The sequence below is a fragment of the Megalops cyprinoides genome, chromosome 1, assembly GCF_013368585.1.
Source record: "Megalops cyprinoides isolate fMegCyp1 chromosome 1, fMegCyp1.pri, whole genome shotgun sequence".
Taxonomy (NCBI): Eukaryota; Metazoa; Chordata; class Actinopteri; order Elopiformes; family Megalopidae; genus Megalops; species Megalops cyprinoides.
The window spans coordinates 34697456-34713013 of record NC_050583.1 but is presented as its reverse complement, the minus strand read 5'-3'; the positions used below and the strand labels follow the sequence as shown (position 1 = coordinate 34713013).

At 40.2% G+C, this 15558-nt stretch overlaps 1 protein-coding gene across 10 annotated transcripts in view; it reads left to right on the top strand.

The window, feature by feature from the left end:
• si:ch73-103b11.2 (myosin phosphatase Rho-interacting protein) overlaps positions 1–7627 on the top strand; it is a 95278-nt gene extending 87651 nt beyond the window's left edge. For 6 of the 10 annotated variants that reach the window (XM_036549967.1, XM_036549932.1, XM_036549924.1 and 3 more), the window contains 8 exons: positions 29–176; positions 352–457; positions 560–719; positions 940–1047; positions 1345–1431; positions 1691–1856; positions 2436–2521; positions 5397–7627. In XM_036549967.1, the coding sequence (XP_036405860.1) occupies positions 29–176; positions 352–457; positions 560–719; positions 940–1047; positions 1345–1431; positions 1691–1856; positions 2436–2521; positions 5397–5468 (933 nt within the window). In that variant the 3' untranslated portion in view covers positions 5469–7627. Of the gene's footprint in view, positions 1–28; positions 177–351; positions 458–559; positions 720–939; positions 1048–1344; positions 1432–1690; positions 1857–2435; positions 2522–2962; positions 3425–5396 lie in introns of those variants that run through there. The other 4 variants (XM_036549976.1, XM_036549958.1, XM_036549906.1 and 1 more) reach the window with 2 other exon arrangements.
• The last annotated feature ends 7931 nt before the right edge of the window (positions 7628–15558 follow it).

Genomic DNA, 15558 nt, shown 5'->3' with positions numbered 1-15558 from the left:
ATGCCCTTGCACTTTCTTCCCATCCCAGGCCACCTGTGAACGGGGCTTTGCTGCTATGGAGGAGACCCACCAGAAGGTGATCGAGGACATCCAGCGACAGCACCAGAGGGAGGTGTCCAAACTGCTGGAAGAGCGTGAGAGACTACTGGCTGAGGAGACGGCTGCTACCATTGCTGGTACTGCTTCCTAAGTCACAATTGTTGTCTTATGAACTTGTACAGTGCAACTTTGTCCAGCCATGGCCTTAATACCTGTTCATAGTTCATTGTAGGCTCAGCAGTGAATGCTGTTGACCTGTGGAATGCCCATTGATGTGGCAGGCCTTCCCCCTGTCTTCCTGTCTTCCTGCAGCTATTGAAGCCATGAAGAACGCACACCGGGAGGAGCTGGAGAAGACCCAGCGCTCCCAGCTGAGCGGCATGAGCTCTGACATCGAGGAGCTGCGCAGGCAGTATGAGTGAGTTTGACCGGGTCCATCTGTGGGGTTTTTTTTGTGTGCATAGTGTACTGTAAGCAGGCTCTGCAGAAGCTCACTGTGTGGTTGAACACTCTGTCCCAGGGAGGAGCTGCAATCTATCCACCGGGAGCTGGAGGTGCTGTCGGAGCAGTACTCCCAGAAGTGTCTGGAGAATGCTCATCTGGCCCAGGCTCTAGAGGCCGAGAGGCAGGCCCTGCGGCAGTGCCAGCGGGAGAATCAGGAGCTCAACGCTCACAACCAGGTCAGCTTGGCTCCCCGGTCTCTCTCCCGGTGTGTGCACGGCTACTTTACATTTACAGCGTGACCTATAGAGACTGTCCTGTGCTGTAATTAGCATGGTATGATGTGTCCAGCATTTTTCAGGGCCCCGCAGTGTTTGTGGCTCTGATGCTGTCCGCTGTTATGTGGAGTGCAGTTTTGTCATAGATTAGTTGGTGAGTTCTGTCTCCCCGTTGCCCCAGGAACTGAACAACCGTCTGACAGCGGAGATCACTCGCATGCGGTCCTGCTTGAGCGGGGAGGTGGCTGGATCGCCCCTCACACAGGGCAAGGACCTGTACGAACTGGAGGTACTGCTGCCTACCTACAACCTCTGTCACTCATGTAGACCTACAATGTTATCTCTCTAAGACACTCACTCACAACCTCAGGATACACACTGCAACTTAACAGTGCCACATTTACAATAGTGGAAATGAGGATGTGCACCTCACTGCTCCTGCGCATTTTGAATCTTTTTTGAGATTGTTTTGTTGTTGTTGTTGTTGTTTTATTTTTTTTAGGATATGACACACATTTTTTTTGACACACGGTTTTAATTGATATACATATATGACAAATTTTGCACATTCCTTGGTTTCTTTTAGGTCTTATTGCGGGTCAAGGAATCAGAAATCCAGTATCTGAAACAGGAAATCCACTCCCTGAAAGATGAGCTGCAGTCTGCACTTCGGGTATGGGGGAACAGCTTTTCATTTTCAGAAAACATTATCACTCATGCTATGTATCCATCTCTGATTCAGTATAAAGCAAGAATGAATCTGTCACTTTTAATGAACACCATGTACAAGAAAAAGAACAGTACAGAAGAAGAAAGAACTGTCCCCAGATTTATCCTATATTTCAATCCACAAAGCACCTTGCTTCGATCAGTCTGAAAGAGTCTTGCATGGTAAGGAAGTATAACTGTTCTTTTCCCTTTGATCTGGCCAGGATAAGAAGTACGCCACAGACAAGTACAAAGACATCTACACGGAGCTGAGCATCGTGAAGGCCAAGGCCGACTGTGACATCAGCAAGCTAAAGGAGCAGCTGCTGATAGCCACGGAGGCCCTGGGGGAGAGGAGCGCCGACAGCACCACCGCCGTCCAGGGATACGGTTTGTCCTCCTGCCCTCCCTAACAGCCACCGTACACACGCCAAGCACATTGCATTACATTATTGTTGTTTAGCAGATGCTGTTATCCAGAGCAACTTGCTGTACATAGATAACACTTTTAAATATTATCTGTTTATACAGCTGGATATTTTCTGAGGGGTTAAGCACCTTCCCCAAGGGTACAGCAGCAGTGCCCTGGTGGGGAATCGAACCAGTAACCTTTCAGTTACGAGTCCTGCTCCTTACCACTATGCTACACTGCCACCCAAGCACTGCCACTTTTCCTTTTCCCCCTGACCAGCTGAGACTTACAGCCTCAAATGGACAGCTGTCTTCATTCATGTGCCATGCCTAGTGCATGGTGCTGGTGATAAGGACACACATCTGTTCTCTTTGGCCAGCTGAGATTTACTGCATGGCGTTAACTTGAACAGACTATTCAGTTGTAATCATTCAAGCACAATGCCTTAGATCATGACATCAGACATGATATTTGTTAATGTGTACTAACGTTGGGATCTGTTCTGTTGTTTGATGGTTGTTTTTGATTGATTGTTGTTTTTTCTCTGCTGTTTACAGACATCATGAAATCAAAAAGCAATCCTGATTTTCTGAAGAAAGAGCGGTCGTCTCTGACCAGGCAGATCAGAGGTGTAAGGTCAAAGGTGAGTGGTCCTAGGATCTAGCAGGGAGCATGGATTTATGTTCCTGTCTGTTTTCTTCAGTGCTCCTGGACAGTATGCTCTGACTTTGAGCGAGTGGGAAAACATGTGGCACAGTCATATAGAATGATAAACCAGTTTCATATAAGCTAATGGTAAACCATTGGGTGAAGCCAATACAGAAGTTCTGTTAAAGGCTGTGTTTATGTGAATCAGCCAAATTCTTGCAAATTCTTACCCTTTTATTGCAGTGTGCCATATCTTGCCCTTTTGCCCTCACAAATGGATAGATTTTTTTCCCCAGTTATGGCGATTTACACTGTGAGGAGAAATAGTTCCGGTACTGCGCTCCTTCATGTATACCTGTTTAGTGTGCATTATGTCGTACTGTGCCTTTTCAATGTGTGTGTGTCTAAGCGTGTCCTCTGTCTCTTGCTCCGACAGTCTGTCATTGAACAGGTCTCATGGGACAGCTGACTTATCCCCCGAGGGGGGGCGAGTCTTCCTGTGATGTAGGTACTGTATGTACAGAGCATGACCCACTCTGCATGTCTCACTTACCCACGCCTGTTTCCCCCTGCCACTGGGGCCAGTACTGAGGACTGTCCAGCGCTTAGTCCTCCTCCTGTGCTCTGGGGTCAGGGTTCATCTCAAATCTGTTTAAAGCACCGTCACAGGTTCAGAATGCCCCTCCGTCAGGTCTTGGTGTGGTTATATCAATGGTAGTTGCACTTCTGGTTCTTCAGCATTGGTAATACAGAGTAAAGGTAAAGGAAAATGGGACACCTTATCACACTCCACTCTACTAAGAAGTACTGATGTAAAGATTAACTCCATATGTTGGATCAAACATTACCACAGAATCATTTTGGTACTAATTAAAGCAGTACACTTAAAAGAATTATTCCAGGCTCACTCATAACATATCCTGTGTTATGGGTGCAGTTGAATGAAATTAGCAAAAAAAAAAAAAAAAAAAAAACATGGAATGTATTGATGTTTAGAGTGTGTGTCTTCCATTAATTACCAAAGCACATAGGATTATTAGAGAAAACAAGTTGTGTACCTAAATACCTGTTGTGTTTAGCCCAGTGCTTTGATGCCAGGTGACATGGAAAGAAAAAGGAAGATGCTTTGTAAAGATCAAGTCTTTGATATAGATGACTCTGATGCAGCTGTGGAATTGGGCATTCAGTAGTCTAGCTAAGATTCTAAAAGACCATCAAGAACATATGAAGGAAACTAGAAAGGCACCATTGTAGCATACATACTCCACATCACAAAGACACTCAAAAATTAGTACAAGTCAAATTATTTTAGTCAAGGAAATGACCATGGTAGCACCAGCAATTTGCGCAGTGACATTCTGCTTTTAAGAATCCACCGCTTATCAGAATCAGATCATCTTGATGCTTATAAGCGGAGTTCACTTTATCATGAATGCTCCTGCAGAGATTTTTTTGTGCTCTTGTGTGTTTTTCTGTGTGTGTGTGTGTGTGTGTGTGTGTGTGTGTGTGTGTGTGTGTGTGTGTGTCACCATCTGTCACTGCATCACAGCATGTCAGGAGTGTGTCATTATGTCCACCTCTAGTGTCAAACCAAGATTTGTTCCTCACTTAGCTAAGTGCCAGTCAACTCTGAATGAACCTATCTGTGACTGCACTGATTGTTTAATACATCTTGTTTCAGTGGTGCTTTATTAAATGGGTGACAATGGCAGTTTTCACCGTGGCATTTGAACATAAAATGGTGGATTCAGTGATCCATGATCAATATGATCAGCAATAACGAAGGTGTTCTTGGACAGACTTGAAAACTTCATCTCTTACAGCATGCAGAACTAACATCTTCTGTTGGGTGTCCAGTTCATCATGGTCATTGTACCATCAACACCTCTTTCCTATTTTATACTACTGAAGTGCTTTTTGAGTGAAAGCCCAGATTTTCAAAAAAGGATGTCAGTTCTCACTGATCTACATGTGCACCTGATTAATAAACCGGTCATTCTTCTGTAATTTCATATATATGTGCATTTTGTAGAATGTAATTCTAAGAAATTCAATAAGGACTCTGAATATTGTAGTCCTGCAAGTCTTGCGCACACATTTATTTTGCAAATCTGGCTGGTATCAGTGCTTGCTCTTTTATGGAAGTCTGTTTCAGGTTTCATTCAGTTCTCTTATCTGTGTTTCCATGGAGTTGCTTTTTGTTTTGGCTCTGACCGTCTTGTGGGAAACTTGGCTTCATTTGTGGTAGGCATTGTTTGAAATAAAGCAATCACAAGTACAGAGCCAGCCATTGTGAAATGTACACTTTGCCAATGTTAACACACCTGTCGCAAAAAGGGCTGCTTCAGTATGAATGGTCCATCATGGGCTTTAGGGACCTGATACTGATACTATGTCTGGAAGGTTAATGCCTTACACCATAGGCAGAAGCACTTCTTTGACAGGACAGTCACTCATTTGGGTTGAGTGTACAGTAGCTGATCACCAGCGTTAACATGCATGTACATTTTCTGTATGTCTTGGCTCTGTGCTTGGATGGCAGTTTTCATTTTCAGGTTCTATTCTCAAGGTGGAGAACAAACAAATGATGTTTGGGGCTGATGTCTCTGGACACCATTGTATTCCTTTTGGTTATAAATTAGCAGCCCTATAAACAGTGGTTTCACACCCTCATTCTCTCTGAGTTAGCAGATGCCCCAGGTAACAGCAGTGCCTTCCTTTACCAGCAGGCAATGCCAAACTTCTCATAAGGGGATCTGCCAAAGTAGTCCCAGCCCCTGAACAGTGGCCATTCATGTTTTTATCAAGAGTCTTTTAGCAACCACCCTCTTTTCTCTGTCTGTCTATCTGTCTGTCTGTCTCTGTCCCAGAGCCTGAAGGAGGGTTTGACAGTGCAGGAGCGCATGAAGCTCTTTGAAGCAAAAGATTCCAAGAAGATCTGAGCAGCGTGGATCCTGTGCTCTTCCTTCTCCCTTCCCCTGTTATACTGCTGGCCTTCTGGCCACCTTGTACCAGCGAGGCATTCATCGCACACATACATACATACATACACACACAACGTGTGTGTGTATGTATGTATGTATGTATATCATTTAAAGATGATGATGTAGTGACAATGACATGAATGATGTGTGGGTACAAGGCAAGGAATGGACTGCTGTGCTGGCGGAGTAGAAAACATTTTCTCACATTTTTATCCTCTCTAGTCCTGGGCCTTGGGCACTATTCTTCTCATTTTGTGCCATTTCACTTCTTTTTCTCTCCTCCCTTCTTTCTTCTTGCTTTGTAATGTTCTTTTGAGGGTGTTTGTATAATGGTGGTTTTGGTGGTTGTGTACATCCGTGTCCCCAGAGCACTTTGGAGGTCAGATGCCAAAAGTACTTAAGTCATAGGTTGCTGTTTGTGCTGAGATGAGAATGGTGTCTCTGTTGTTTTTCATTTTTGATATATTTATTATATTTATACCACTTTTTTCAAAATTGGAGTGGATATTGAGAGAGTGTGTTACGTGTTTGTAAGGGGGAACGACAAGGTTGTGTGTAATGCAAATTGATTCCTGTCAATACCTACATTTAGGGCTGTGTTTTGTTATTGTGTATAGAAGGATCACAGGGGAATTGTGGGAGAGAAAGATGGAGATGTATGAACACCAGTCATGCTTTTGCATTGACATACTTTGGCAAATGTATGCAGCATGATATAGTTATTAAAATAGACTTAAAACATTACGGACAGGTTGAGGGCGTTTTATTTATTCCTGAAATATAATGGCCAGCATTTAGATTACATGTTCGTCAAATTTAACACTTTTTGGTTGAGTAAATGTAAGTAAGTATCTATTGGCTTTCCCATTCACTGATTTTTGGTAGAACCCCACCTGATCCGGTGCCTAAATGGTCATATTGTGACAACACAGCCATGATCACAATGAAACTAACACAAAGAGTGGTACTAGTTTGAGTGTACTGTTATTCATTTGAATCATTCTTCCCATTGTAAAAGTGTATTTGGTGATGGGCAATTTTTTTATTTTTATCTTTGGATTGTTCCTTTTAATTTTAATCCCGTCTCAGCTATTTCATCGCATGCCGAGGTCCTTTGAAATAGCTATCTGAGAATAAATTACATTATAGCTTACTTCTGTAAGAGGAAGCAGAGCAGGCAATGATACGCTCAACTAAAGCATATGAAATAACATGTATTTGTATAAATGATGTACTCTTGAGTTTCCTGGGAGTTTAAATACCAGTTATCAGTAACAGAAATAGATTTGTAGTTGCAGTAGAGCTGTTTGGGGTGCATTGCAATCATTTGTGCATTGCAATCAAGTGTTAAATTAGATATTTTAATTGCATCAGATTTGCCTTTTCAGTGTTTGTATCCATTGACATGCCAAAACAATCCACTTGTATCAGGTATTTAACCATATACCCAAGAAGTTCACTGCAATATTAGTTTACTTTAAAATCCATTTTTTCTTTTTTTTTTTTTACAGCAGTGTAACAAGGATTTATATCAAAAAGTGACTGTATGTTGCCTGTCAATAATGTACATGGCTCTAAGGGAAGAATGTAGTTACCAATGATTATGGTGTTTCTATTTTATTCACACTGGTAATATGTGTAGTAATTGTTAATATGATATGAGAGAAATATGAGTGATGAACTACACATTACATTGCATTGTAACTTTGTAAGAGGGTGGGAAGGTCCACATGTGTATCTCTCATCTTTGTGTGGTGGCTCACCTAAAACTGAGTACCACTGCAACCAAACTAAAGCAGCTACAGGTGGTTTTGTCTCTTCCTCATCAGCCCCAAAAGGAATCTTTTCTCAGTCAAGGACCTAGTCCTTTGTAGGTGGTTTTCAGTTTAGCTCCAAAATTTTTGGCCTACTTTATCTTTCTTTTTTTGGTATGACAGAGTATTAACTTGCAAAAGTGCTTTTGGTATAAATATATATATATATTTTTTTTCAGTTTTGCTGTAGTAATAACTATGCTTGTTTAACACAAGCCACTGACGCTTAATTGTTCTGGAGTGCCCCCTCTCGCCATCAGTTGGAATGAGCTTTGAGGCGCAGCATCGTACTTGGCAAAGCTGTCTTAAAGAGCCTCGTCTAGCCCTCTCACTTGAGTCCTCAGCTTCCTGCTTATAAGGTGTTTATTTTGTCTTCCTTCCTAATTTAAGAAAAATATACAAAAAGTACAAACCGCTATGAAACACACTGTATAGTATTCAAAAGCACGCCTTGTAAATATTTGGTACACAGAATTTAGTTTTTGTGATTTTACGTGTTTTAAATCTGTATCCTGCTTACTAGCACTATATATAAAATATATATAAATATTTTTTATTTTGGTTTGAATGTAAAACATGTTGTCAAATAAATGAAGCTTTTCTGAACCTTGTCAGACACTCTGTGATTCAAGCAGTCTTCATTGTTCTTATGAAGTGTGTTCTTTTTCTCCGTGTGTATGTATAGCTTTGATATACAGGAGATTTTACCATCTAGTGACAGGTAATTCACAGGAACATGCAGACAACACAACTGAGCATTAGCAGTTGTGCATTTTGGATGTTATGAATATATAAATCATAATATTTGCAGACTTGTCTACACACATTTTAACAGGGTTCACATTCTGCCACCAATCACGCAGCTGGAACAATTGAGAAGTTAATATTCCATGGGTACAACAGCATTATTTTAGCATTATTTTGACTGATCCCGTTATTCATAGGATGAGTCCAGGAACATTCTCTGTGTGTAATTTCAGGCAAACACCAGCTTGACCTGAGCTGCAGCGTCGTGGTTCCACCGGGTCAGCCCGTATTTTGGTGTTTAACGTTGAATGTATTTATTCCTGCTGTGTGTGACTGCTTGCATTTCACACATCATTGCCGTATGTGTACAACAGCCACTTTTTTTCTGCACCGTCAACTCTGCCCCACCTCATTCACATCGAAGACCTCAGGCCAGATTTTGGGCCATTTAATTTTTTTCTGCATACTTACAGAGGGTTATATAGTGAGATGGGTAGGGATAGACAGACTGCTGGAATAGAACACACCATAGCTAAATATTTTATTAGTAGTGCGGGAACCACGAATGCAAATCAGTCAGAGCAGCACTGTAATAGAGGTGGTTTAGAGCAGCTGGGAGTGGAAAAGAAGGACAGGAAATACACACTCAGTACCCTGAAATTCCTCTGTTTAAATGCTAGAAGCAGAAAAAATAAAATTTTGGATCTAAAAAATTGAGTAATAGTAATTATGATGTTGTTGGGATCACAGAGACGTGGCTTGGTGCAGGGGATTACATTTACATTTATTCATTTAGCAGACACTTTTATCCAAAGCAACTTGCATAGGTTACAGTTCTTTACAATGTTATCCATTTATACAGCTGGATATTTACTGAGGCAAATGTGAGTTAAGTACCTTGCCCAAGGGTACAGCAGCAGTGTCCCAGCGGGGATCAAACCAGCAACCTTTTGGTTACAAGTCCTGCTCCTTAACCACTATGCTACACTGGATTATTATAACGTCAAGGGATACAAGCTGCTAAGAAAAGATAGAACCAATAGAAGAGGAGGGGGCATAGTTCTCTATGTAAAGGATAATCTTAATATTCGGGAAATTCCAGGAATGAAGCCCCTTGGTGTTAGTGAAGACATATGGATTAAAATATTGGGGGAAAATGAAAAGGGTCAATGTCAGAGTATGTTATAGGCCACCACCCTCAGACAGCAGTGTTAACAGTATGCTCTTTGATAATATTAAACTAGCATGTCAGGAGGGTAACGACTAGAATGTGCTCAATTTGAAAAAGACATGGGAGTAATAGTTGACCCAAGCTTAACAGGATCTAGGCAGTGTGCAGTAGCAGTAAAAAAAGGCCAACAGGACGCTGGGATATATAGCCAAAAGTATTGAGTATAAATCTAAAGAGGTTATATTGAAATTAAACAATGTTTTAGTCAGACCTCACTTGGAATATTGTGTGCAGCTCTGGGCACCGCACTATAAAGATATTGAGGTTCTTGAAAAACTTCAAAGAAGGGCAACTAAATTAGTTCCTGGCATGAAATATAAAAGCTACGAGGAAAGACTCAAGTTACCTATTTAGACTAAGCGAGAGGAGGCTTAGGGGTGATTTAATTGAGGTATTTAAATTTATAAAAGGAATCAATAAGGTTAACTATAATAGATTCTTTAGGGTGAGTTCAGTCTGTAAAACAAGAGGACATAAATGGAAACTAGTTAAGAGTAAGTTCCGCACTGATATAAGGAAATATTATTTTACACAAAGAGTTATCAATACATGGAATAGGTTGCCAGGTCATGTAGTTGAGGCAGAGACCCTTGCTGTGTTCAAGTCTAGACTTGATGCAGTTTTGGATACTCTTTAATTAAGAAATGGCGAGCTTAGTTTGGCCGAATGGTCTGTTCTCGCCACAATATGTTCATATGTTCTTAAAAATTAGCTTCAGTCATTCATTTGCTGAATTTATTCAAGCCAGTATTAAGTTTCATAATTGCATTAAAATGTTCAAAGATCTCTGGAAAGCAGATGTTGTTGAGCACCGTGAAGAAGCCTAACGGACACTGATTTTGGGAGTCTGGCGTTAATGCGTAGCTACCTGTTGGAAGAAAAGTGGAATCGTTAACTGTGTGGTGAGAGCAATGCAATGCCGATGGCTGACTGAACCGAGGTCTGGAACCAAAAGGCGGGTGGAGAATTTAAACAAAAATAACAGTATCTGTGTCGCAGAAATGGTAAGTAGCCAGCCGAATTACCGCTGATGAATCGATATGTATCGTGCTAATTGTTTAACGTGGGGCTAACGAGGGTGCTGGGAAAATGTTGGAACGCACTCGCTGGATAGGTACTTTTTATATCACTTTATGGGGGAAAGATTCGGTAAGACGTCTGTAGAACGAGCTTGAGTTATTTAAAAAAATGTATACAAACATATTAATATATTGTCATATGTCACATCTGTCTATTACTGATAGCCTAATATAGTTCAGTAATTACGGTACATGGAAATCAGCAATGGGAGACGTAAGTAATCGATACTCAGTAAATATCATAAAACATATGGGCCTCAAATGAAAAACAGAACTTCCATGTGTCCTACCAGTTGTCGTACCCAGACTGGCATTTACTACGGCGTGCACAATATTCAAACAAAAGCCAAAATCTTGCTCCAGCCATTTGTAAATCCTGTTGAACAATCCGGTTTATGCACTTCAGTGTAGTGGTACACAGTGCTACAAAATTTATCAAGCCAACCAACATGTTCATCTAATACCCAAAAAAGATTCCTCACATTTGAACAGTGTCTCCCTCCTCTGTGATTACCGTGTCATTACAAATGAAAACATTCATACATATACAAGAAAAATTGTGCAACATTGTGCAATCATGTTTGTGAAAAAAAGTTGAAAGTGTATTTAGGATAATAGTGTTGTGGTCTGTTAGGGAGGATGTTTGCATTATCTTTCGTATCGACAGTAACTATTGTACTGTCATTGCTAAAATCTATCACCAGGTGTCGCCATACGCATATTTAAAATTCATAACGTTTCGTGCTTTTAGAAACACTGCACAGTACAATACCTTCCTCCTATGGTCAGCGTGTTGCCATGATTTAAGTCTCAGAATGTTTTAATGCATGAGTTACGTACATAGATGAAAACTCAAATGTAGCAGCAGGTATCCATATGAAATCAATTCCAGTATTTTATAGTATTGATAATATCGACATGAATAAAATGTTTGTAATTCACTATAGATGTACATTTACCCAGTTGTTATATTTGGATTGCAGTGACTTTGACAGTGGCACTGAGAAACCACTTATAAGAGTTCTTCTCTTTATTCTTAATGTCTAGTCTATTCACACCATTTCACGCCATAATTTTCCTTGTTATTATTTATTTTCTTGCTCCTTTTAATTCGAAACACTATTGAAACCTCAACCGTAACGTTTCAAAGGGTTGTTTTCTCCAGAAATGTTCAGCATTAGAAACAGCAAGCATGATTTTTAGGGCTATTTTTATGTCTGATTAACAGTGGCAAAGGTTAAAGAAAGAGCTTTGTGAATTCCAGCAGTAATTTCCAAACCAATTACCTTGATAGGATCTTAAACATGTGTTCAAAGGAATCTGAAGGCAAGCTCCTTCTCTTTTCTGATTTATTATTTTGGCAATGCCGTACAAAATGACAGAAAATTTTATTTTATTAATTTTTTCTTTTTCAGACGCTTTTGGTCGAACTTTACTCATGTTGTTTAAAATATTTAATTTTGCACTAAATCGGAATTAGATACAGACTTTTCAGTAAAAATATATACTTTGGAGGCACAGGTAATCAGTCTCAGGGTGGTATGGCTGGGGAAAGTTCAGGTACAGCTGTTCATAGTTTTAAAAATCTTGGTTTATGCTGGGGTCAAGTACAGGTCATCTACTGTGGTAAGCAAGTTAGGGCACTGCCCCCAAAAATATAATTAGACAATCAAGCAGAGGGTTGTTGAAACCTATAATTCTTGCTTGAATATTTATTTATTTTAGTTAATATTTTTGTGATGTTCATTTTCCTGCCTAAACTGTCACAACCACCACTGATTTGATATGAATTTAGGAGATGGTCTAACAATGAACTTGTTACTTTTTTGGAGCCAACTCTCTAAGGCCATGATCAGTGTGGCTGCCATTGCATTTCTGGACATGTGCGTACCACTCATTAAACAAAGGTAGTAATCTGTTGAGCTTTGGTGGGTATGATAACCTTAATTCAGAGTGAAACCAAGTGCTATGTAGTTTAGTTTAGAGACCGAGTCCCATAATGTTTGCCAAGCATTGGCAGGTTTTGCAGGCATTGGCAAGTTTGGCAGGCATACTAGTTCACAGATGTGAAATACTTTTCAGTGTCATAGGTCACAGGCCTTGTCATATAGCACCACAAACAAAAAAAAATGATGGGTGGAAACTGAAATTACACGTACGTACAATATCTTTCATGACTTTGGTGGAAAGCAAAACGTTGGTCTGTAATTTGGTTTTGGGATCCTACCTCATGCCTTGTAACCGATTGAAGCTCAGTAATTGGGTGTTGTGTTTATTCTAATCTGCAGAAATCTTCGCAGTGTGGCGTGTTTGCTCAGCATTAGCAGGCTTATTGGTCACAGCCATTATGTGGGTAAAATACCTTTTGTACCATGGATTACAGACCACACAGAATATCACTGACTACACACATTTGGTTATGTGCATTTTTTCATCATGAACCTAAGATGATAGTGCACTGAAGTCAGGTATGGGTGTCCTATCTCTGATGTCCTGAATTAATGTTGAAAACAAGGCTGTTATGTATTTTGACCCATTTAAGTGTGCTACATTTATGACATGCAGGGTTCAATAGCATTTCCAAATGCGGGCAGTTTTTGGTCATTTTCCATGGATGGACATTGAATAGTTTTTATTGCCTTAGGTCTCACACGGTTTAGCAGTTATCTTGCACGTGGCGATTATATATGATAGCATGCCAATAGCCATAACCCATGTTCTGTCAGTCACATAACCTTTAAACGTTCTATTCATTATGTAACATCACTTTGATGTTTTTAATCGGAACTGGCAACTGTCTGGTCATATGCTGTGTGTGGTAAATATATTAATTTGTTTAAAAGCTATTTTCCCTGAGATATTACTTGTATGACCTTCAGATTTCACAACAATATTCATTATGTGATATCATTTTGATATGTTAATTAAAATATGCTCACTCACATGGTGTTGCAGTTATATTGCATAAGGTGATCTGCTCACAATGGAGTAAGCCTTACATGTGAATTACAATTGATTGGGTCACATGTTTTGACTGCTTATGGTGAGAGACAGTGAAGAGGAGCTGAGATGTATATATTGTACCACTGTGGTCTCATGTGCTCATGCTGTGATCCCTGAGCCTAAATTGCTCTGTTTGCAGACAGAACCTCTCACTGTGGTGTATTCTAGGTGATGTCCCCACCAGCCACACGTCAGCTCACAGAACTACAGAGCATAGAACAGCAAGAGGGGTACACAAAAAATAAACTGCAGAACAGTCCTTTGGAAAAACCGTCCTACAGAAAAAAATCTGGGCTCAGATTCTAGTGTGGACATGTTAATTTGGAAAAACCTCACTCCAGTTGATGAAAAGAACAAAAAAAAAAATCACGATCATAATAATGATCATATTTATGTACCCCTTTCAAAGGTCTCAAGTGCTTTACGGTAAATAGGGGGTGATTCTTCTCAGCCAATCGATTAATTCCATTACACTCATCATCAGGACTGGTGCATGCGTTGATTCTCAGGAGAATCAACAGGGGGTTGATTCCCCTGAGAAGGCATAGATTAAACTGACCACTTCTGAGTGCAGTCTCCAGGTAGGGAGCGTCTGGGTCTCTGAGCAGGAGGGGCTGCCGTTTGACAAATAAGAAAATAAAGCAATTTTAGCTGCCTGGGGAATGGTTCTGCATTTTTTGCCTTCTGAAAACATCCTGTTTATGTTATGTGAGTGTGCATTGTAAAGGTTATATTCACACCCAAGCACTGACCTTATTAGTTTGCAAAATTTATATGGGAGCAGCATTTATTCAAACATGGAAGAATAAAGAGAAGAAGATCCGTTGGGTATGGCCAGTGTCCTCATTAGCTGCAATGTTGTTGAGTATGAAGTTGTAACTTGATACAGTGCTTGTAGCCCCTCTGAACTTTGGTAGCAGCTAACCAAAGGCTAGATGCTAGTGAAAGTATATTTTCGAGTCATCACAAACTTGCAAGTTTATGAGAGTTTGTACCTGTGAGCTAGCTCAGAAATATCGAAGAAATATCGAATTTCTGGAGTTGACAATGGCAGCATGCGTTCTGTGAATTGTGTCTAAAATGTAGAAACTCAGGTTTTGCAAAAACATGCTTTAGTTTTGCAGTTTTTGTAGAAGGTGGTATAAAACACTGAGCCACATGGTTTTGCAAAGGAGGTTATTGTTTTGATGATGAAGTTCCTGGTTTTGCATAGTGTGTCATTGACATTGTAAAAGAACTAATGGTGAATGGTTTTACAAATGATCCCGAACAATGATTCAGTATTCCTGATTTTCTTGTCAGTGAGGTCTGTATGAATCTCTATGAATGCTTTCAGAACATCATGAGGGTGTACCCTAGTTTAATTAGAATATCTTCAGAACATCATGAGGGTGTACCCTAGTTTAATTAGAATATCTTCAGAACATCATGAGGGTGTACCCTAGTTTAATTAGAATATCTTCAGAACATCATGATGGTGTACCCTAGTTTAATTAGAATATCTTCTGAACATCATGATGGTGTACCCTAGTTTGTCGATGTGGAGCAGATCAGCAGCAAAAGCTGTGACACATTGATCAGAATCCAATAAGGGACGAAAGGTCCTCTTTCTTATTTTTAGACATGTTATCAATTTGTGCTGCAGGGAAGCAGCTAGAATGATTTTATTCCCTTCCTCAGAAGGGGGCCATAGGACGAGGATTAGAAAAGGGGCCTTTAAATGCCCCTCTATTTTTAGCTGTCTCCATGTCCCCAGTTGTTTAAATTCAACCCATTGCATGGAGGTGAAATGTCAGGGGAGTAGTTTGTTTTTTGTGTCACTCTGTGCTCTTGGTACCTCAGGGATAGCACTGCTGCTCTGACCTTTGGCTTCCTGTGCTCCCTCACTAACCCCTATCTTCTTCTTGCACTACTTCTTCCACTGGAAAGAGATGCAAAGATATTTAAGTGTTTATTTACTCACTCAGGACTCAAGTCTCACAAGTATTGAGGTTCCTATGCAAACCATGTGTGGAATTGCGAAAGGAATGGGAATGTAATTTTGAATGTAAAAAAATGTTGAAAAAGTCTTCCTGAAAACATCTCTGTGTGTGTTTTGAAAATTGAGATTTATGTGCATCTCTCATATGATCTCACTTTAATTACATACTTAACTACAGGTACACTATATACTG